The sequence below is a fragment of the Herpailurus yagouaroundi genome, unplaced genomic scaffold (genome assembly GCF_014898765.1).
Source record: "Herpailurus yagouaroundi ecotype Mexico unplaced genomic scaffold, PumYag 182, whole genome shotgun sequence".
Classification (NCBI taxonomy): Eukaryota; Metazoa; Chordata; class Mammalia; order Carnivora; family Felidae; genus Herpailurus; species Herpailurus yagouaroundi.
This window is the reverse complement of record NW_024412413.1, coordinates 568,029-588,993: the sequence shown is the minus strand read 5'-3', so window position 1 is coordinate 588,993 and position 20,965 is coordinate 568,029. Positions and strand designations below refer to the sequence as shown.

The 20,965-nt window shown below is 56.8% G+C and overlaps 1 protein-coding gene across 3 annotated transcripts in view; it reads left to right on the top strand.

The window, feature by feature from the left end:
* MOV10L1 (Mov10 like RNA helicase 1) overlaps positions 1-13,348 on the top strand; it is a 34,744-nt gene extending 21,396 nt beyond the window's left edge. For all 3 annotated transcript variants that reach the window (XM_040490497.1, XM_040490496.1, XM_040490498.1), the window contains 9 exons: positions 342-463; positions 2,087-2,186; positions 3,111-3,275; positions 6,043-6,216; positions 10,893-11,042; positions 11,876-11,983; positions 12,567-12,704; positions 12,795-12,886; positions 13,084-13,348. In XM_040490497.1, coding sequence (XP_040346431.1) covers positions 342-463; positions 2,087-2,186; positions 3,111-3,275; positions 6,043-6,216; positions 10,893-11,042; positions 11,876-11,983; positions 12,567-12,704; positions 12,795-12,886; positions 13,084-13,093 — 1,059 coding nt within the window. In that variant the 3' untranslated portion in view covers positions 13,094-13,348. The remainder of the gene's footprint in view (positions 1-341; positions 464-2,086; positions 2,187-3,110; positions 3,276-6,042; positions 6,217-10,892; positions 11,043-11,875; positions 11,984-12,566; positions 12,705-12,794; positions 12,887-13,083) is intronic.
* Positions 13,349-20,965: the final 7,617 nt, after the last annotated feature.

Sequence of the window (20,965 nt, the reverse complement as noted above, 5' to 3'; positions counted from 1 at the left end):
CAGCACTTCTGCTGTCCCTTTGGGAAAATTAGAAATTCCTGGTTTGCTTAACAAAAGAAACTGAATCTAGAAAACGTATGCACTTGTTTTGGGGAAGGATCTCCAGGATGTTGTGTTATATTCATGGCTCCAGAGTCTGTAGAACATGGACTAAATTGGTATGAAAATATAAAATATTTTGATTTAAGAAAACAATCTTCAGTCATTTACTTAGTTTTAATTAAGAAGTGGGACTAGGACGACATCATCTTTTAGAATTGTTTTCAGCTCTGTGACTATGTCCAATTGAAAGAAACACTTAACTCTCTGGAAAGTAAACTGACCCCCCCTCCTCCCTCCAGATGATCGTTGATGCTATCAAAGCGTATTGCAAAGATGGAGAAGACATCTGGAAGGCCTCGCGCTTCAGGATAATAATCACAACGTGCAGCAGTGCGGGGCTCTTTTACCAAATAGGAGTGAGGTAGGCACTAGGCACGGCCAGGGTCTCTGGCCTCCCAGAGCTTCTGTCTGAGGGGAGGCTGGCCTGCTGGGCGGGGGCGCAGAGAAGCCACACTCGTGCCGAGACCCCAGCGGCGAGAGGGGCCCAAGGCTGTCCCGAGGGGGGAAAGGATAAGGAAGGAGCCTGTGGCAGCTGGGGCTGCAGGAGGCTTGCAAGTAAAAAGGAACAGTACCGACTGATGAAAGTAACTTTCAGTAGGGGCCCCTGGGTGGCTCAGTCGGTTAAGCGTCCGACTCTTGATTTCGGCTCACGTCATGATCTCACTGTCCGTGAGTTCGAGCCCCACTTCAGGCTCTGGGACTCTGTACTGACAGCTCGGAGCCCGGAGCCTGCTTCGGATTCTAGGTCTCCCTTTCTCTGCTCTTCCCCTGCTCACACTCTGTCTCTCTCTCAAAAATAAAGGTTAAAAAAAAATGTTTTTTAAGTAACTTTATTTTTTTTTTTAATTTTTTTTTTCAACGTTTATTTATTTTTGGGACAGAGAGAGACAGAGCATGAACAGGGGAGGGGCAGAGAGAGAGGGAGACACAGAATCGGAAACAGGCTCCAGGCTCTGAGCCATCAGCCCAGAGCCTGACGCGGGGCTCGAACTCACGGACCGCGAGATCGTGACCTGGCTGAAGTCGGACGCTTAACCGACTGCGCCACCCAGGCGCCCCATAAGTAACTTTAAATAACTGAGGAACGCAATTGAAAACTTAAGTGCTGCTTATATTCTAAGAAAGGTACATAATGTTGCGTTTCTTCAGCAGGAATTGGGACATGGGGTAGAAAACCGGAAGCCTGCGATTTCCCCCTTTGGTCGGGAGGGACCTGTGGGTGTTGCTGTGGGGCCGCAGCCTGACTCCCAGCAGAAGGAGAAAGTCAGGGTCCAGCTCTACTTCACCGCACACCACTAGGCTCTGATGGCGGCTCTTTGGTCTCGGCCCAAAGTTTGTCCTGTCGCCAGTGGCTCTGTGGCTCCCGGCACCGTGTCCCTGCTGCAGATCTTTCTGCAGGCTGCCTGGGGCCCAGGGCACACGTGCTCTGCGCTATCCCCTGGCCCCTCCCCTCCCCTCCCTCCCCCCCCCCCCCGCCCCCGTCGGCTTGGAAGGTTGGGGTATTGTCCTGGCCAAGAGCACGCTCATGAGGGGGATCGGGGAGGGCATCAGTCACGTGGGGGAAACTGAGGCACGGGGTCACACGGTCCGTGAGTAGAGGAGCAGCGTTCCAACCAGGCTTGCCCGCTCCCCACGTGCTGTCAGTCCGAGCCTCAAGGGACCGAGGAGGGCCTGCTGTGCTGTGAGCCCCGTCGTGGAGCTGCCCGCCCCAGCCTCTTCTCAGTTGTTCCTTCCCACCCTCATCCTCTGTCCCCCTGCGTCTGTTTACACACGCACCTACATCCTGTAGAGTCCCAGATGCTGACAGGACTTCATTCAGGTCTCCTGACAGGCCCGTGGCCTGTAGTTAATCTGCCCAGGTGACACCCACCTTCCTGGCCCCACTGCCAGGCCCTGGGGCAGACGTGGCCCTGCCGTGTGAGTCGGGTGTCGCTGGCTAAGACACTTAGACAGAAATGACCATTCAGTACACCTTTGGTTCTAGAGTCGGACATTTCACACACGTGTTTGTGGACGAAGCAGGACAGGCCAGTGAGCCGGAATGCCTTATTCCTCTGGGGCTGGTCTCAGACGCCAATGGCCAGGTGAGGCCTGCTTGCTGTGGGGTTCTCATCCCGTTCCCCTGCTCTGGCGTGCGCTCTGCACACCCCAGCACAGGGTGAGACAGGTGTCACAGGGGTGACGGGCTCAGGTGAGGCACCACGGACCCCGAGGCTCTGTGACGCTAGGGCCTTGCGTGGACGAGGAAGAAAGGGCTGCTCTGCCTAGATTGATTCGCTTGGGAAACAGACTCCAAGAGCCTTTGTGCAGCCAGACAGGGACATCCAGGCGTTTCCCGGCTCACCGCCCAGGGTTCTGACCCCTCTGCTCCCCCCCTGCCCCTTGCTGCTAACCCCTTTTATCCCAGGCTGATGCTTTGGCTCTTTCCTACTCAACACCTGTTGCTTCCTCCAGCACTCCCCCTGATGGTGACCTGGGGTCCTCTCAGGCTTCCCTTGGCCCTCTCCTCTGCACACGTCCGTCACTCAGGAGGGCTCTTCCTAGCTTCTCCTGGTCCCCTAGACACCTGCCTCCTCCCATCCTGATTGCCTGGTGTGGGGGCAGCACAGAGAGCAGGGAGAAGACCTTGTTCAGCTGCAGCGTGGGCCGTGGGCGGTGGGCATGGGCCAGGGCCCGCAGGCAGAAGGGGAAGGGGCACAGCGTGCACTTCCAGGGTACAGAGACAGAGGCCACCCAGCCACTTTGTTCTTCACATCCTGCCGCCCTCATCTGAGCTTCTGCCACCTTGCTCGGGCAGCCGTGCTGCGTCCCCCGTCGTCTGGAGCCCAAGTGATGGTGGGGGCCGGCCGCCTCCCAGCCTGCCCTCAGGGAGCCTCAGCCAGCCCGGCCACCAGAAGGCGGAGGCCAGCCTGGTGCACACGTGGCTGACCCACTTCCCAAACCTCTCCCAGCTGTGGTTGCGAGTCTGTGTCCCTGCACTAGTGTGGGTGCCCGCCTGTGTGCCACAGATTGTCCTTGCCGGAGACCCCATGCAGCTCGGCCCGGTTATCAAGTCCAGACTCGCCATGGCCTACGGGCTGAATGTGTCTATGCTGGAAAGACTGATGTCTCGGCCGGTGTATATGAGGGACGAAGACGCTTTCGGTGCCTGTGGCGCCTACAACCCCTTGTTGGTAAGCACAGACTCCCCGTGGCACGTGGTTCCTCATGGCCTTCCACCCCAGTCCCCGTGCGCACTGAGCTCACACTCCCCTCCCCCATCCCAGAAGGGACTTTGCCAGCACCTCTGTCCCAGTAGCTCAGCCGTTCCAGGCAGTCCCGTCTAAGGCTGATGGCTGAGGTTCTGTGGGGCCAAACACGAGAAGAGTTAAATCTGAGTTAATGTGGGAAAACGGGAAAGAGCCTTCTAGTTCATAGTCTGAAAGAAGAGGCCATGTCTCCTTCCTGTGGTGCTAGTTTGCTGGTTAACCTGCAGATTCCCTTCTCAGCCAGACTGTGACCGCTTCAGAGGGATGGGCCTTGGAATCTGCATTTTAGCCCCCTCCCCCGCAGGAACACTGGAGTTTGGGAGCCTTGGGTCTCTGGGGTCCCTCGTTAAAGTGAGCCAAGTAGCACATTCTGTAAGTTCCTGCAGCACAAAAGGAGAGTTCCTTCTAAACTTTAACAGTAAACAGAAAGGAGGCGTGGTGATCATGGGCAGGTTTTCCTGGAAACGGCTTGGGACCTGTGCCAGGCAATGGGCCCTCAGGCCCTTTACCCACCTGGAGAACAGAGGGGGCAAGACAGCAGGGGAAGTGGCATGGGCTGGGGAGAGCTGGACCCTCCGGAGGTGCTGAGGGCCGTGGAAGACTGCCCCAAGGCAAGCCCAGGGCAGCAGTGGGCTCATGCCAGCCCAGACTGGGCAGCGAAGAGCGCCCTGCCTGTGGGAGACGCATGTGCGCCCCCTGGCGTCCACATCCCCCCCCACCCCCCCACCCCCGCGCCCCCCCCCCCGCCCCGGGCTCACAGGCAGCAAAGCCTCCTCTGCCTGACAGCGCGGCACCTTCCTTCTCCCCAGGGCGCCTAAAGCTGCAGCGAGTTTCTGGGGGCAGAGGGCCTCTCTCGCCAGGTGCTCTACAGGCCGACACAGGGCCTGGCTTGGGGTGCAAGGAGCTGAGATGCCAAATTGAGTTTGAGTTTGGGGCTTTGATTAGCATTTTGGAGGCTGAACACGTTGTAGTTGCAGAGCTGAAATTTGTCACCATGGATCAACAGAAAAGTCCTGGGGCCTACCGGGTTCTCACCCCGGAACGAGGGAAGACCCCCTCCACCAATGAGGCCCCAGGCCAGTTGGAGGCAGGACACAGGTCACTCTCGCTCTGTGTGCTGGTGACGTCACCAGCGGCTCGCAACAAGGTCCCAACCAGGCTTCAAGCCGGCTGTGGTTTAGGGGGATGTGCCCTTAGCCACGAGGGCCCCACGGTCCAGGAGCCAGTGGCTGCCTGCAACTGACATGAGACCAGGCTTCATGAGTTCGTAGAAAGACCGGGGCTGCGGGACAGTGGCTATGGAGGGGAGTGTGTGGCCGGATGCACAACCAGCCCCTCCACCCCTGAGGGAGACCCCTCAGCTGTCTGGACTCGGGGGACCATCGAGTAGCTTTCTCCTCTTCTCTTTTCCTGACGATCACCTTCTCTGTGAGAGCAGGCCCTTGAGCCTACCCGTGGGTTCAGAGGGGCTCGCTCACGAGCACTGCACTTCTCAGCAAACCCGTGTCATCAGGTCCGTAGGTCCTGGGGCTTTGCAGTCCAGAACGCGTTTTCCAGGTGAAGAGCTCTCCTGGCAGCAACAGTGCATTCCTGTCGAGTGGTGGACACTAAAATCCTTGGGACAGAGGATGCGTTTTTCATGCTTAGTGCCAGTGAGGAGTCCAGTGGGGGCAAGGGCGCCTCGGTGGCCAGTGGGGAGCCCAGCCTGGGCACTCAGCACAGCCACAAGCAGGCGTCACAGGCAGCACTGAGCATGTTCCTGCCTCACTATCAGGTCCCAGTCACGGCCACAGCCACCACAGCTGTGGGAGCCTCCAACCGTGCTGCGGAGCCACACAGATGCCAGCAGGCCACCAGGTGTGGTTGGCCTCCCCTCCCAGCAGCTGCCCTACCACCTGATTTGCCAGGGAGCCTCCCTCCCTCTTGCCGGGCCCTGGCAAGCAGGGCAGGATGGCGGTGCGCCCCCCGCCTGCGGCGTGGTGGTGGGATCAAAGCATGGGGCGCCCGGTGGGAGGCTGAGATGGCGAGCAGGCGATGCCTTGCGGGAAAGCGGCGACACCCGGGAAGCTGTTGGGCCCAGAGACGGGGGAGCCACAAAGAAGAGGAGGTGGGTCGAGAAGCCTTGAGCCAAACCAGTCCAGGGGGCTGGGGCAGGGAGGGGGCGAGAAGAGCGGGTTAAGCGTCTGACTTCAGCTCAGGTCACGATCTCACAGTTTGTGAGTTCGAGCCCTGCGTCGGGCTCTGTGCTGATGGCTCGGAGCCTGGAGCCCGCTTCAGATTCTGTCTCCCTCTCTCTCTGCCCCTCCCCCCCTCGCTTTTTGTCTCTCCGCCCCCCCCCCCCCCCCCCCCGGAAAACATACACTTGAAAAAAGAATGCACTCTTCCTAACGAGCCCTGAGAAACGTAGGAAACTGTCAAATAGTTATATCGTACACCTGAGACTAATATAACCCTGTACGTTGATTATATTTCAATTAAAAGAAACCAAACCCTCTGTTCAAAAAGTCGTTAGAGGTGCGGGAGCACTTCCTGAGGAGCTGGCAGGTGACAGGCCAGGAGAGGGAGGACAGGCAGAAGCAGGCACCCCCAGGGCTACAATCTGAGATGGGTCTCGGCATTTCTCCTTTTGACAGAAGTGTGACACGCGTGTGCCAGTTTGGCTCTGGACCCGTTTCCATCTCTCTCTTTGCAGGTGACAAAGCTCGTGAACAACTACAGATCCCACCCAGCTCTGCTGGCACTGCCATCCAGGCTGTTCTACCACAGAGAGCTCGAAGTGTGCGCAGACCCCAAGGTGGTGACCTCCCTGCTGGGCTGGGAGAAGTTACCGAAGAAAGGCTTCCCGCTCATATTCCACGGCGTGAGGGTGAGTCGTGCGCCGAGAGTGGTCTAGTGGCCGCGTGAGCCCTCAGTGCTGTTCGTGGGTCTGTGCGTGTTCATCACATGTGGTTTGTTCAAGTCCGTTGTTAGTGGGGCATTCACCAGCTGCCAGTGGGCAGATGGCCACGCTGATGCCGAAGAGTAGAACCAGTAAGGAGGGCTTCTCCCCCTGCAAGGCCGGCCCGTCGGCCACTCAGGTGACTATACACAGAACAGCCTCGGAAGTGCTGGCCCAAGTGGGCACTGGAGGGTGGAGGGGCCTGAAGGCATCGTGTGACTGAGGGGGAGGCTGGGGCGATGCGGAGCTGGGGGAGCTGGGGGAGGCCCCGTGCCCACCAAGAAGGACCGCACCCCTTGTGAGCCTGTGTCAGGCGAGGGGACTGCTGTGGTGTGGGGACACCTGCCCGTCACCATGGCCTCACCAGGTGGGGGGCTCCCCAGTAGGCAAGAGCTAGATGCTCAGTAGCCCAAAAAGTGCCAACTGTGCCCTAACATCAGAGACTCCGTATTGAAATTTGGTTGTTGTTAGAACCAGAAGTCATCTTTTGCATTAACTGCCCCCGAGTTCTCATCCAGAATTGGGGCTGTGCCCCAACCCCGGGACAGGAGGCGCCGGTGGGGCTGGGGGTGCGTGAATCCAGGTGACGGTGCCACTGCCGTGTGCTCTCTCAGAAGTGGATGGAAGGGGGTGGGGTTGCATGTTCAGCTGTGGCTGTGGAGGGGCTACCCTTTGGACAAAAGAGAATTCAAGGAAAGAGACCAGTCCCTCTCAGCTTGAGACACTCGCCACAGAGCCCTGTTGACCAGTGCTTTCTCCCAACCTCGTATGCCGGTCCCCCTTCCCGGGAACATCCTGCCCCTCTTCTGTCCGTCCTCCGAAGCTTCCCTGTATGTCAGAAAAACAAGTTAGAAAATGTAGCAGAAAGTGTAGAAAATGTCGGAGATCTCCCTGACATTCGCTAGACTTCAGCCTAAGGAGAAGTAAGCAGGATTGCTGCAGGGAGAAAACTGGACCCGAGCGTGTGAAGTGAGACAGGTGATGTTCATGAACAGACAGGCCAGTGTTGTTCTGCCTAAATTAATTCCTATATTTAATGCATAGAAGTCACAATGGGTTTTTTCATGAGAAATGAATGGATTATAAACGTGCAGATGTGTTTTAAATGTGCAAAAAGTGTTTGTAGCAGAATGAGATACGGAGCCAGTTAGATATACTACAAGCAATAGCCAACAGAAGCATACTTGCAGACTCAAAAACAAAAAACAAAAAACAAAAAACATAGGCAGTGAAACAAAGTCCAAAAACATTTATTTAGTAAGAATTTCTCAAGGGCCTACTTGTGTCCCAGGCTCCATCCACTCTGGGCCCTGAGCATAAAATGGGTGATGAGGCCTCGGGCTGGGTTGCGGAGAACAGTGACTGCCATCATTTGAGCAAAAAGGGTTTGGCCTCAGGGCTGCTGTCAAGGCCTGCCCCTTGCACTCCCTCTGCACCCTCACCCCTGGCTCCTGCAGGCCGCTCCAGTCCCCGAGATGCGAGATGCGACGGCAGGCCCCCTCCCTGGCAGGTGACCCCCTCGTTGAAGTGTTACCTTGACTGACAGCTTCCCCTGCGGAGGCTCTGGAAGGACCTCTGTCTGACTCCTGCTCCGTTCCCGTGCCCAGCACGTCTCAGCAGAAGGAGCACAGCAGAACGTGCCGCGTGAACATCGTGGGGCAGGGCTGAGCCCCGGGGCGGCCCGGGAGGAGCCACCAAGGTAGCTGTGGTCTTGTCCTCCTAGAGAAACGGTCGGAAGCCTGCACCGCGGTGGACAGGTGGCTGCTGCCGTGGCAGAGTGGAGTAGGACAGCATAGCCCTCTCAGAGCCTGGGATACTTTCTGGTCCCTGACAGGAGAGATGTGACAAGCCCTGGTCTAATTGAAAAGCCAACTTCGGACTGACTTGCATTTTCTCCGCTTTGTTTCGTTGCTTCGTTAATCTTGCTTTGTCTTTAATCATCCCCCTGCTAACGTGCGTGTCTATTTTGTTTGTTGTAACTCCTCATCCTCCGAATTAGGCAGATGCCGGGGATGCCGACCTGTACCTTCCTTTCCACGTGTGTCTGCTGAGGGATCTTCTTTCACAACTTTCTGGACATTTATAACTTTCTCTTTCTTCTCTTTTTTTTGATCCAAGGGTTACAGAGAAGTATTTTGTTCTTAATTTTCAAGTGGCTGAGAATTCTTTGGCCACCTCTTTTTTGTTGTTTCTAATTTTATTAGGTGCCCAAGAACAATGGCCTGTAAACTCTCTGCTTTTAAAAATTTGCGGCCAACTAGATATCAGGTTGGGTACATACTCTGAGGACATACCCCCGAAAGGTATAGGCTCTGTTTGAGGGATGCAAGTTCCGCGTATATTTTTAAACAAACGTTTGGAGTCTGTGGTTCAGCTCCCCTGTGTCCTGATGTCGGCACGCCCGCGGAGGGAGAGGCGCGGTGAGGTCTCTCGTTACAGTTGTGCCTTTTTATCAAGTCCTCTGTGAATTCCAGTCGCTTCTGCCTTAGGGACTTAACTGCCGAGGTGTTTCCTGCATACGAGTCATGATTGTCTTCCTCCTCATGTTACGTTCTCCCTGCTGTTTCTTGTCTCTCGCCTTCAATTCCATCTGGTAACTCACACTAATGTCGCCGCTGCTTGTTTCTTTTTATCTGGTGTCGCAGCCCTTCTTTTTGTCTCTTCATCATCTTACCGTACGTATCTTTCTTAGAACAGCTCATTTTCACGTTTAACCCAGTTTGAGGGTCTCTGATTTTAATGAGATGAGTCAGTCCAACCTATGCTTTCTTACCTTTATTCCTTCATTTTCACCTTTATTACCAATTTTCATGGTTTCTTCCTGTTCCTTATTTTTTGTAGGTGATTGGTCGCTATTCGGCGTTTTTTCTCTTTCAGCAAGTTCTTGCCTAAGCACCATCATGCGGAAATTGTTTGTAGTTCTCTATTGTCAATCTCAAAGATAAATTACAGGGCAGCTGGCTGGCTCTGTCAGAAGAGCATGCAACTCTTGATCTCAGGGTTGTGAGTTCAAGCCCCATGTTGAGTGTAGAGATTACAAAATAAACTTTGAAAAAAATTAAAAAGGCGCCTGGGCGGCTCAGTCGGTTGAGCGTCCGACTTCAGCTCAGGTCACGATCTCACGGTTCGTGAGTTCAAGCCCCGCACCGGGCTTTGCGCTGACGGTGCAGAGCCTGGAGCCTGCTTCGGATTCTGTGTCTCCCTCTCCTTCTGCCCCAGATAAATTACGTACGGCTTAACAACAGCAAAAAACATCCTCAAGGTTAATACAGTCCAATTGCTGTGTCTGGTATTCTCTGTTTTTTTAATTGTGCCAAAATAACATGTGACATAAAATTTAGCCATTTCCAAGTGCACAGTTCAGCAGTGTTAAACGTATTCACATTGTTTTGCATCCAGTTACTAGAACTTTTCCATCTTTCCAGACCGAAACTCTGTCCCCATTAAACCCTCACTTCCCCTCCCGCTCCCAGGCCCCTGGCGCCCACCACCTGCTTTCTGGCTCCGTGAATCTGACTCCTGTAGGTGCCTCATATGATGGAGTCTTCCAGTATTGTCTTCTGTGATGGCTTATTTCACTCAGCACAAAGTCCTCAGGACACGGGTGTGAGAAGTTCCTTTCTTCTTAAGGCCGAATAACATTCCATTGTCTGGATGGACCGTCTTTGGTTTATCTGTCCATCCACTCACGGACACTTGGGTCGCCTGCACGTTGTAGCTGTTGTTCGGAATGCTGCAAAGTACAGGCATACGGTATGTCTCTGAGACCCTCGAGTGGGATTGCTGGATCACATCGGATTTCCGGTGTCGTTCTTTGAGAAGCCGCCACACCGTTTTCCACAGTGACCGTGCCGATTTACATTCCCGTGGGCCGTGCACAGGGGTCCGGTTTCTCCACATCCTCCCCAACACTTGTTTTGTTTCTTCGTAGAAACCATGTGTGAGGCGGTTCTTCTTCGTAGAAACCATGTGTGAGGGGGACCTTGTGGCTCTCACCTGTGTCTCCCTGATTATCGGTGACGCTGAGCACCTGTGCGTGCGTGTGGGTCGGAGGCACGCTCCTTTGATGGCTGGCTGAGAGGGCCCGGGCCTACACGTGGGGAGGGAGGGGGGGCCCGAGTGCGTGCTCACCTGCCTGACTGCAGCCGGCCGCCGCCCTGCAGGCCCCGTGGTCTGCTCTGGCCCCGGCTCCCAAGGTTTGGGCCGCACCGGTTGCTTGTGCCTGTTTGTGGCACGCCCTGTGGCTCCCCGGCAGGGCCCGCATCCCCGCCCTCGCCAAGCACCCTGCTCTCTTTGCCTGGCAATTCCTGCACGTGCATCACCGCCCATCCACTCCTGTCGGCAAATCGCGGGCCGCCCCCAAGCAGCCCTTCTCCGCCGGGGCCCTTGCTGCGGCCGTGGCGGACGTGACCGTGACCGAAGTTAGTCTGCCCACCGCAGTGGGAGGTCTGCAGGAGCGCGGGCGTACTTTCTGCCTCGCGCGTGCCGTATCCCGACACCTGCTCTGCTCCTTCCTTGTTCACAGCCCCCTTCCCAGCACCTGTTGAGGAAATGAAGTCTGGGGGCTGGGTGTGCCATTCTCTTATCTCCGAATTGTAACTCAGGGCAGCGAAGCTCGTGAAGGCAGGAGCCCGTCCTGGTTCAACGCGGCCGAAGCCGTCCAGGTCATGCGCTACTGCTGCCTCCTGGCCAGGGGCATCTCCAGCCAGGTGTCTGCAAGCGATATTGGTGTGATCACACCCTACCGGAAGCAGGTATGGGCCTGCCCACCTCTCCTTTGAGCTGTCGCATTCACAGAGTCCGGAAGGCGGGTGGAGACCAGCTCCCTCAGGGGGCACCAAGTCCCTCCACAGCCGCTGCACCCCCGGCCTCCCCGCACCCCCGCTAGCCTGCCCCACACCCGAGTCCTGGTGCTCGGACCCTCAGACCCTGCTCCCAGGGGGCTGGGGCGCTCCATCTGGGCTTACCTGGCAGTGGGAGCGGGCAGTGGGCCACCATCCGCGTCCTCCTGGGGGACAGTCAAGCTTCCCCCTAGCACTGAGCTTTCGTCTTCTGCGCACTTTTCTCCAAGGTTGCAAACTGGTTTTTACTTCACCAGCACCCATTGGAGACCTTGGTCTCTAGACACACAGTCCAGAACCCAGCATCCTGCTTCTGTGACAGCCGTTCCCATTCCCCCAGGAGCTGGCTCTTTCACAAAGACGTCTGCCCCTGCCTTCCGGCTGCTGTTGTGCAGAGTCTGCTTCCGGGCCTCTGTCCAGCCCCTCAGGCCCCTGGGGTGTGGCGCTCTGGAGGCTGCCCGGCTGTGGGTCCCAGCACCGTCCCCACTGAGATGGCCAGGCCCGCCCAGCAGCAGGCATGTGCACCTGTGGGGAGAGGGAGACGTCACTCCAGACACTCTGCCCCCTCTCCCTTTCCCCAGTGCACTGTGTCTGAAATCAGAATTTGTGTCCTAATCAACTTAGATGAAATATGATTTGGAAGTGATAAGCAACAGTGCATGTTGGTTAATATCTGGCTTGTGCTTAAATATGTAAAGAAATGGTCAGATTTGTAAAGTTCTGTCCTTTTTTTGTCTGCTTCAAAGGTGGAAAAAATCAAAATTCTTTTGCGAAATGTTGATCTGATGGACATAAAGGTTGGATCAGTAGAGGAGTTTCAAGGGCAAGAATATTTGGTCATCATCATCTCCACCGTAGGTATTCCTGTTTTGAGTGGGGGTGACGGTGTGTGTGACACCACCTGAGGTTCATGTCCTTCTGGTCGAAAGCGGCGGAGGCTGGTCGGTAGCACAGGCGACCACTGGCACGACGGAGATGTTCCAGAGCCCTCTCGAGCCGTAACTGCAGGGAGCTCTTTAGAAGACGCGACACCTGCAGACAAAAAAATAACCGAAATCCAGCGAGAAGCAGTAAACGTGCTGGTAAAGGTCCCACACGCGGGCCACGGTGGCTCGGTGCTGCCGCCCCAGGAGAACCCGCTGTGACTCTCAAAACTCCATGTTTGTACAGAACGTGTGAGCAGCAGATAAGTTAGGAAATTCAGACACGACGATGGAAGTCAGAATCACCTACCACTCTACACCCAGAGATAGAGAGTCTCCTGTGTAGACGATGGCGACGAGGCTCCCTCCACACCACTGGTGTTTTTTTCCTTCTTTAACTAAAAATGGGGTTCTGCTGATGTTTAACAGTTTTAAATGCTCTTAAATATCGAGTTTCTTTCCATGCCAAAAAAATGGATACGATACCGTTTTTATTCATTTTCGTGTTTTTTAGGTGCGGTCAAATGAAGACAGGTTTGAAGACGATAGATATTTTTTGGGTTTCTTGTCCAACTCAAAAAGATTTAATGTTGCAGTCACCAGACCCAAAGCCTTGCTGATTGTGCTGGGAAACCCTCACGTGCTGGTCAAAGTGAGTCTGCCGAGGAGGGAAGGGCCTGGGTAGAAGGCGCCGCTTGGGACGGCTTGGGGTTTTGAGGCGGGCTCTTCGGTCTTTCAACAGGACCCCTGTTTTGGTGCATTACTGGAATACAGCATTACGAACGGTGTCTACACGGGGTGCGATCTACCTCCCGAACTGCAGTCACTGCCGGAGTGAGCTCTGTGTCTGTCCTCTAGCTTTTGCCCTGCCCCTCCCTGCCAGCCCACCTCATTCACCTGCTTTCTGTCCAGTGTTGGGATGATGCAGATCGCTTGGGGTCCCTGCAAGAGGCCACAGCCCCCAGGCCTCCAGCCTGAGCTGCTGTGGGGAATCCCAGCTCACTGGCCCCCTCCCCTTTCCCCACGTGCAGCTGTGGCTAGACATGCGCCCCCAGGACCGGATCCACAGCCACAGTTGGTAAGGCAGGGCTGCTGGGCCTGGTGCCATACCACAGGGAGCTGCTGTCCCCGTCTCTGTGCTGGGGCCCCTGCAGCCTGCCTTGTACCCTAGCCTTGGCCGTGAGCGCAGGGGCCACGGGGTCCGATGGAACCTGCTATTCCCACACCAGCCCATTCCCGCCACTGAACGGTTACTACAACCCATCACCAAAATAAACGTGCACATGGGACACCTGGTGTGGCTTTCCGGCTCGAAATGCACCGGGTGCTGGGAAGCAATTGTGCTTCCGTGTGGCCTCTGATCCCTGCAGGCTCACAGACATTCTCCGGGTCCTCGAGCCAGTGTTCCCTCCACCTGCCAGCCGTGTAGAGCCCGGGGCCTCTATGGGGCTTCTGTCTGGGGATGGGTGGCCATGCAGAAGTGGGGTCAGCATCCCACTCACCCAGAACCCTGGTACAGCTCGGTGGGACCCGTCCCCTCTGGCCAAGAACGTGGCCCATCTGTGCAAATCCTCGGGGACCCATTTCTAGGAAGGGCAGGCAGCATTTACACATTGGGGTCTGCGCCTGTGTGAACAGCACCAGGCTTGGGGACCCACATACCCAGGAGCCCAGTGAAGGCATGAAGTCTCTGGCCGTGCCTCCCAGTGAAGTTGGGGGGTGGGGGGAGGGGTGCACAGCAGCCTGCACAGGAGACAGGATGAGCCCTGGGTTCCGCGATGTCCAGACAGACACCCTCACCGTCCATGAGAAGCAGACCCTGAGACACTGAGGCCCATGACCCCCAGCCCTCGTGCCCAAGAGGACTCCCCACATGAAGACACAGGCCACTGCGTAGACACGGGGGCCTGCGGTGGCTGTACCACTCCTTACTGAGGCTCCGAGTCCCCCTTGTGTTTAGAATACATGACTGCTTCCTCCAGGAAGGCAGCTAGGATGATGCCCTGCATGGGGAGTGTGTGGAGGCCCAGGCAGGGCCCACCCCACGCACACCAGACATTGAGGCCAGCTGTTCCCAGGAAGAGTCAGACATGACAGGGCAGCAAGCAGCCCGGGGGCAGGTGGGGTGGGGGTGGGGTTGCTGCTCCGCTGTCCTGCCCAGGCCAGAGGCCAGCAGTGCAGGTCCCAGGGCCAGGCCTTGTCGCCAGAACATGGGGTTCTTGGGTGCTCACCGCCCCTCCCGGGGACACCTACTTCCAAACTCCCCCTTCCCACGGTTCAGGGGCCTGCCCCATTGCGGCGTCTGCTCCTGGAGGCAGATGGGGATACTCCTCTGGCTGTGTGAGGGCTCCTGCTCCCTCCCAGACCTTCACACCGGCCTCCTGAGGGTCTGGGCCTTGGGCGGGTCCTCTGCTCACTCCCAGGGTCTTTTGCCCAGGCAGAGCACTCCGGAAGGGTCTGTGTGTCTTTTCTCAACTTTGGCTTCAGGATCTGGGGAAGGTGCCCTGGGAGCTGGTCGCTGGTGGTGGTTCTGGAACCCTGGATGCTCCTGAATAAACCAAGAGCAAACAGCTGTTTGGGAGTGGAGGCAGCCTGACCAGAAACTGCCTTGCACACTCACTTCTTGGGCAGGGCGGGGATCACATGCATAAAACACACTGAGAGCTGGTCTGAGCGAGGGACCGAGTTCTCTGGTCGTGGAGCACATCTTCACAGGGCGGGAGCAGAGGCCAGGCCTCGGGGACGTCTGGGACTTGTCCCTGACGCTCTCTGTGCGGAGGCCCCGCCCTGGGGAGGCGAGCCTGGGGTCCAGACCTCTGTGCGTGCCTGCCTGTGACAGCCCCACAGGCTGATGCCCTGCGGCCTGTGGAAGGGGCTTACTTGTGGCCCGTGCGGTCCCACGATGCCACCCAGAGTTGTCCTAGAAATGGGATATGGGTGCACAGGCCCCTGTCCCGCACTGCTTATGCTACTCCAGGGGCAAAAGGGGCAGCAGTGAACGCGTGGGACCCAGTGCCCTTCTCTGGGCCTCAGGGACCACTGTTCCACAGGAGCTGCCAGAGCCTCATCAAGCAAGCGGTTGGAAACCTTCGTGGGTCAGTGAGAATTCTCTGCTCTCAGGCAACACGGGGCAGCGACCTCATGTACAAAGTGCCATCAGGGGTAAAACGATCAAGGATTTCTGGTGGCAACAACAGTATCGGGCCCAGCTGGGGCCTGGGCGGCGGCTCGAGTCCCCGCCAGGGGGGGGGGGCCCCGGGGCGGGGGGGGCGGGGCCCGCCCCCCCCCCCCCCCCCCCCCCCCCCCCGTCCTCTCGCCCCCTCCCCCCACCACCAGCCAGAGCCCAAGGCTGTGGCAGGAAGAGGGAGCCATGCAGCGGGAAGGAAAGGGAACCGGCCACGGGGAGCCCGAGCTGTGTCTGCCGCAGACCCAAACCAGCCTTGCCAGAGACACGCCCTTCCTCTGGAATCATTGAACTCAGATCCACGTGAGACACCGGCCCCTCAGAGGCTGCAGGTGGGCAAATGAGAATTGTTGGTCCTGCAACGGACAAGGGCAGGGCGGGAGGGGAGGAAGATAAGACCTTCCCCACATTGGGGGTCCCAAGGTCACCTCAGGGCACTAATCAAGGCTCTGTCCCTCAGCCCACTGCTGCCGCCCTGGAGATCCCGTCCTCCCGCTTTACAGGTGGGGACAGGGGCCCCAGTGGTGCAGCCCAGAGCCCATGCTGGCGCCCTGCCCGAGGATGGGGCTCTCCTGACCCCAGACCCCTCACACTTGGGTGCTGTGGGTCAGCTGGTGGCAAAGGGGCTGCACCCAGGAACAAAGCTGTCGCGACAGGAGAACATGCTGGTGTTGCTGCTTCAAGAAATACCCACTTGTGGGGGTGCCTGGGTGGCTCAGTCGGTTGAGCGTCCGACTTTGGCTCAGGTCATGGTCCCACCGTTCATGGGTTCAAGCCCCATGTCGGGCTCTGTGATGACAGCTCAGAGCCTGGAGCCTGCTTTGGATTCTGTGTCTCCCTCTGCCCCTACCTGCCCCCTCTCAAATGTAAATAAACAGAAAAAAAAAAAAAAAAAAAAAAATTAGTTTTGGCCTCCTGCACTGGCTGCCCCAGAGCCAGGCACTCTGAGTGGCCTCATGGGACAGCTGCTGGAGCCCCAGTGCCACTGCCCCCTGGCCCCACCCCCACCCCCACCAAAATCACACCCACTGGGCCTCACCCTTGCCCCTCCTCGCCAAGGGGCCGAGTTTTCCTCTGTTGCGTCCCCACCCCCGAGACTGTGGGTCCAGAACTGACCCTTCACTCCCACCCACACTGCGTCCCAGGGCTGCAACCCCCTGTCGACCCTCCCCGCCCCCCCCCCACCGAAAGGTCTGCACCTGCTCAGCCCTGCCCGGCTCTGCAGTGACTGGATGTCCACGCTTGCAAGAGGCCACAGGTGCGGGGCTTGTACTGTGGAGAGGCAGGTGCCAGAGCAATCAGGGTCCTGCAGGCAGCCAGGAGCTGGGCTGGCGTCGTGCAGGGCGGGTGTCCCAGGCCAGGATGCTCTTCAGCAACGGTCCAGAGGGGTTATCGGGGGTGGTGGGAGACCAGGTGGGGTCATTCTGCAGAGGACTCGGTGCACCTGGGCAGGAGGGCACTGAGTGCAGCTTCGCTGGGCCTGGAGCAGGCAGGAGACGGGGTGGGAGGCCAGGTCCGGTGACCAAGCCGGAGGCTCTGCTGAGCACAGGATAAAGCGCATGGGGTCTGCCCTTGACAGAGTCCCCGCCTACAGGAGGCCAGGGCACCTACAGCAGCGAGGACTCCTGGGGAAACTGAGCGAAGAGGTTCCTGCAGGCAGGTACACTGGGCTTAAGTTCTGTGCTTGGGGATCCTGGAAAGGAAATTTGGAAGCCGTGTACTGTCACTTACTTTAAGTTGCCTACCGTTTCTCTTGTTTAAGACTACTGGTTCCCAGCACGTTGTAAGTGCCCCAGTCCACTTAAAAAGGACCCAGCAAGTTGACCCTTTGTGGCTGGATGCTCTGCCTTATTCCCCCTTCCCGTAGAACTTTGCCCGCCCAAGCATATCCATGGCAAAATGTACTGGGTTGAACGTTGAGGGCATCACAGACCGTCTTCTCCGGGGCACGCGGTGTGTGTGCCAGCCGCCCACACCCCACAGATGCCCCAGGCATGAGCTTTGGCTCCTGAAGAATGAGCAGAAATGACAAAGGTGTGAAGCTGTACCCCTGGGACGGTGGCTGCTAGTCCCCAGAATGAGGGGACAGACAGGAACAGAGCTCCCAGCCAGCCCATAGTCAGTGTGGGGTAGAATGACCCTGTGCTGTTTTGTTGGTTCCTACCTGGCCTCTTGCTCACTCTCTGTTTCTTCTCCAGACCAAATATGTGTATTGAGGCAGCCATTTGTGGGTTTTTTTTTTTTTTTTAATGCTTATTAACTTTTGAGAGAGAGTGGGGGGGAGGGAGCAGAGAGAAGGAGACAGAGGGTCCGAAGCAGGCTCTGCGCCTGACAGCCCAGCCCGGGCCTTGAACTCACGTGCGGTCAGATCATGACCTAAGCCAAAGTCAGATGCTCAACCGACAGAGCCACCCAGGCCCCCACCCACCCACCCAGCCATTTGTTTTCAAGTTAATTTTTCTTAGTAATCTTTACACCCAACGTGGGCTCCGACTCTGAGCCCCGAGATCAAGAGCTGTGCACTCTTCTGACTGAGCCACCCAGGTGCCCTGAGAGAAACACTAGTTTTGATCCGTGAAACCGTAAGACTGAACCTGGTAACAAGAAATTCACCAGGATTCTTGTTCTTTAGTTACCGTAAGTACTTAATCAAAATGACACACGTGTGTTGTAGGTGTTCGTGAGTAAACGCAGAAGTAAACTTGCCCTGGGAAGGCATCGGTTAACACGCTGTCCGTGTTTGTGGCAGAGCACGGCTTACAGCTGCAGTAAGGGTCCATCATTACTTCGGTTTCTGGTTTCTGGTTTTGCCTTTACAGAGATGACTGGATTAAACGTTGGCCACAGTACTGTCACTCGATCTCTCAGAATCCCTCCGTGTGTGAAAAGCCACATGCTAATGTCTCACCACAAGACGGGCAAGCTGTTCCCCAGTGTGGTCCTCCCTGGAGACAGGATTGTGGGGCACGATCCCTCCAGTTCAGCCTGGCCGAGCCAGCCCGGGGCGAGGACAGCAATAGCCCCTGTTCCCCAGTGCTTCCTGCACATTCTCCTGGGGAGAGAACAAAGGAGGGCTGGGCTCCAAGTCTCTGCAGGGTTTGAGCCCAGCCCGGGCTGTCATCCCCGGACACTCTGCTCTGGCCCCCACCCCAGCCCCATCCAGGCTGGGGAGTGAGGACAACAGTAAGACAGCTGCTGCCATGGGGCGGTGGGGGGCGGCCTCAGCTTGCCTGGGTGCCCCTCCCATGATGTCCAGACGCTCCCCCGCTGGATGGGAGGACAGCAGCCTAGCCTTTCTCACAGCACGCAGGGTCATCGCCATGACTGCACTCTACAACCTGCTGATGCCCACAGGCCAACTCGGCGATCACACCGAGCTCAGCAGCGTTCCTCTGCACCAGATTAACCAGCTAAAACACATCGCAGAAAATGGGATGCCGTGTACAGAGGAACAAAAATTGTGTCTAGGACATGACCTAACAAACCCATGCAACAATATTTACAGAGAAATTACTATAATTTTATGACAATATATAAAGAAGATCTAAATAAATGAAGAAACATACTATGTTCATAGATAGGAGAACTTAACAATTGTCCACATTTCAGTCGTCCCCAAGTTAGTATACGTTCAAGCCAATCTCAGTATCCCAGCTAGATTTCCTTTCTGGAAACTTGACAAAGTCTTTCTGAGACGTATATGTGGAAAAGTCAAAGTCATGAGTACCTAAATGGTAATTGAGAAGGGGTAAAGGGGTACCTGCCGATCCATATATTTGGTATATGACAAAGCCATCACAAGGACAAACCCATTCCAGATGTGGTGATGACACCTGGTGGTCTGAGAAAGGATATATTGCTTAGTCAACAGTGTGGGGAAAACCAGCTCATTTTATGGAGAAAAGCTAAGCTGCATTTCTACCTCCACACGTGGTCTTCCAGCTAAAAATGTATCTGCTAAAGGAGTAATACTACCTATGGAATTTGCTTGGGTTGCAATCTTCTGGTACAGTCATCTGAAATCTCCAGATTAGAGATTACTTCACCAATTCACGGCAACACCGAAATGAAGCACATTTCAACATATCTGCTTGAAAGCCATGGAAGAATGAGTGTGGAGGGTGAGCTGTCCTGCTCCTAGAGGGACACTGGGATGCCTCTGAGATCTCACAAAGAAAAAAAACTACAAACCATAAAACAAACAAATAAATCAGTGGTCTTGACTACATCTAAATCGAGGATTCCTATCCAGATCCCATGGATAGACCCAACAGACAGACCTGAAGAAGGCCTTACAATGGATTAACCAAAAGGCTGATGTAAGTCCAAGACCTCTTCCAAATGAACCACAGACAGGGACTCTCGATGTGCAGAAGGCTTGACCAGGCGATAACCCACTGGTAACCAGAAAAAGGCAAACTGAAAACACTGAAACCACATTCCAGCCCTTAGAATGGCACATACCAGAAAGCAAATAATGGCAAGAGCTGGGAATGTTAGGGGACAGAACTTCTCTTTTCTGGGGAAGAGTGTGGTCCAGCCTTTCTGGAAAGCAACCTAGTAAGTGCCCAGCAGGACCGCTGGCAGGGGGAGGGGGGAGGAGGGGGGGAAGGGGGCGGGGGGGGGGAGGGGGTGTCCCAGAGGGCTGTAGGGATGTCCATGCCATTATCCAAGGCCACCTGGGTTAGATGGGGAGTGTTTGGGATATCTAGGGACCATCTAGGTTATTTTTGAGGGTGTCTGGCTTATCTGGGGGGGGGTCTGGATTATTTGGGGGATGTGAGGGTTATGGGGGGGCATCAGGGGTTTGGGGGGTGTGGCTGGCTTATCCAGGGGCAGCTGGGCTTTAAGGGAGTTGGGTTGTATGTGGGTGTCTGGGTTGCAGGGGGTGGGTGCCCGTGTTACCGGAGGGAGGGATGGGAAATTGAAGGCAGCCCCCTCAGCATGTAGTAGACAAGTAAAACGGGCTGGAAGCCAAGGGTGGGCATCCATCGTTCAGAAACATAATCTTGAAAAGTGCGGAGACCCTCAAGAAAGGTGGAGACATGCAGAGTGTGGACAGAGTGCAGGCTTGTTGCCGGGCGCCCCCTCTGTCAGCCCCCACGCGGGGCTGTGGGCTGACTGGCTCACCGCAGTGGTCCGGGACCTGTGAACATTGGTGCCCAGGACACAGGAACTGCAGAAGCAAGTTAAAGCTGCGACCAGAAGTATCTCACAAAGGCAGCACATGGGTGTCCCAAAATAGTGGGAAGGGGGCCGGCCATGAAAGAATCCAAGGAAACACTGACGAACCGCCGCGGGTCTTGCAGGCAGCGGGGCAGACCCCGAAGTGTGCGCGCAGTTGTTCGGGAGGACGCCCGGGGGGCGGGGACGAAGATCAGGAAGGGGTGCCAGCACCCCAGAGCCTCCCCCGGGAGCTGGCACAGGCCGGCCCCCAGCGTGTCTGTCGAATGAGGCAAAGGGACAAGTGGCTGGGGCGGGTGACAGGGAGGAGGTGCAGGGCAGGGTAGGAAGCGGGGCCGCGGGAGGTGATGCAGGGCGGGCGGGAAAGACGCCCCGCAGTGTCCGCGGGCCGCGGCCCCAGACCGGGGAGGGGTGCCCAGGCCCCCGCGCGCGCGTCCAGGCCCCGGGCAGGGAGTTGGCGGAGGCGGCCGGAGGCGGGACGACGACACCCCCTCCTCGCCGGGGCGGCTCCCGCGGCCACGAGCCGGGCGAGGCCCCCCCCCCCC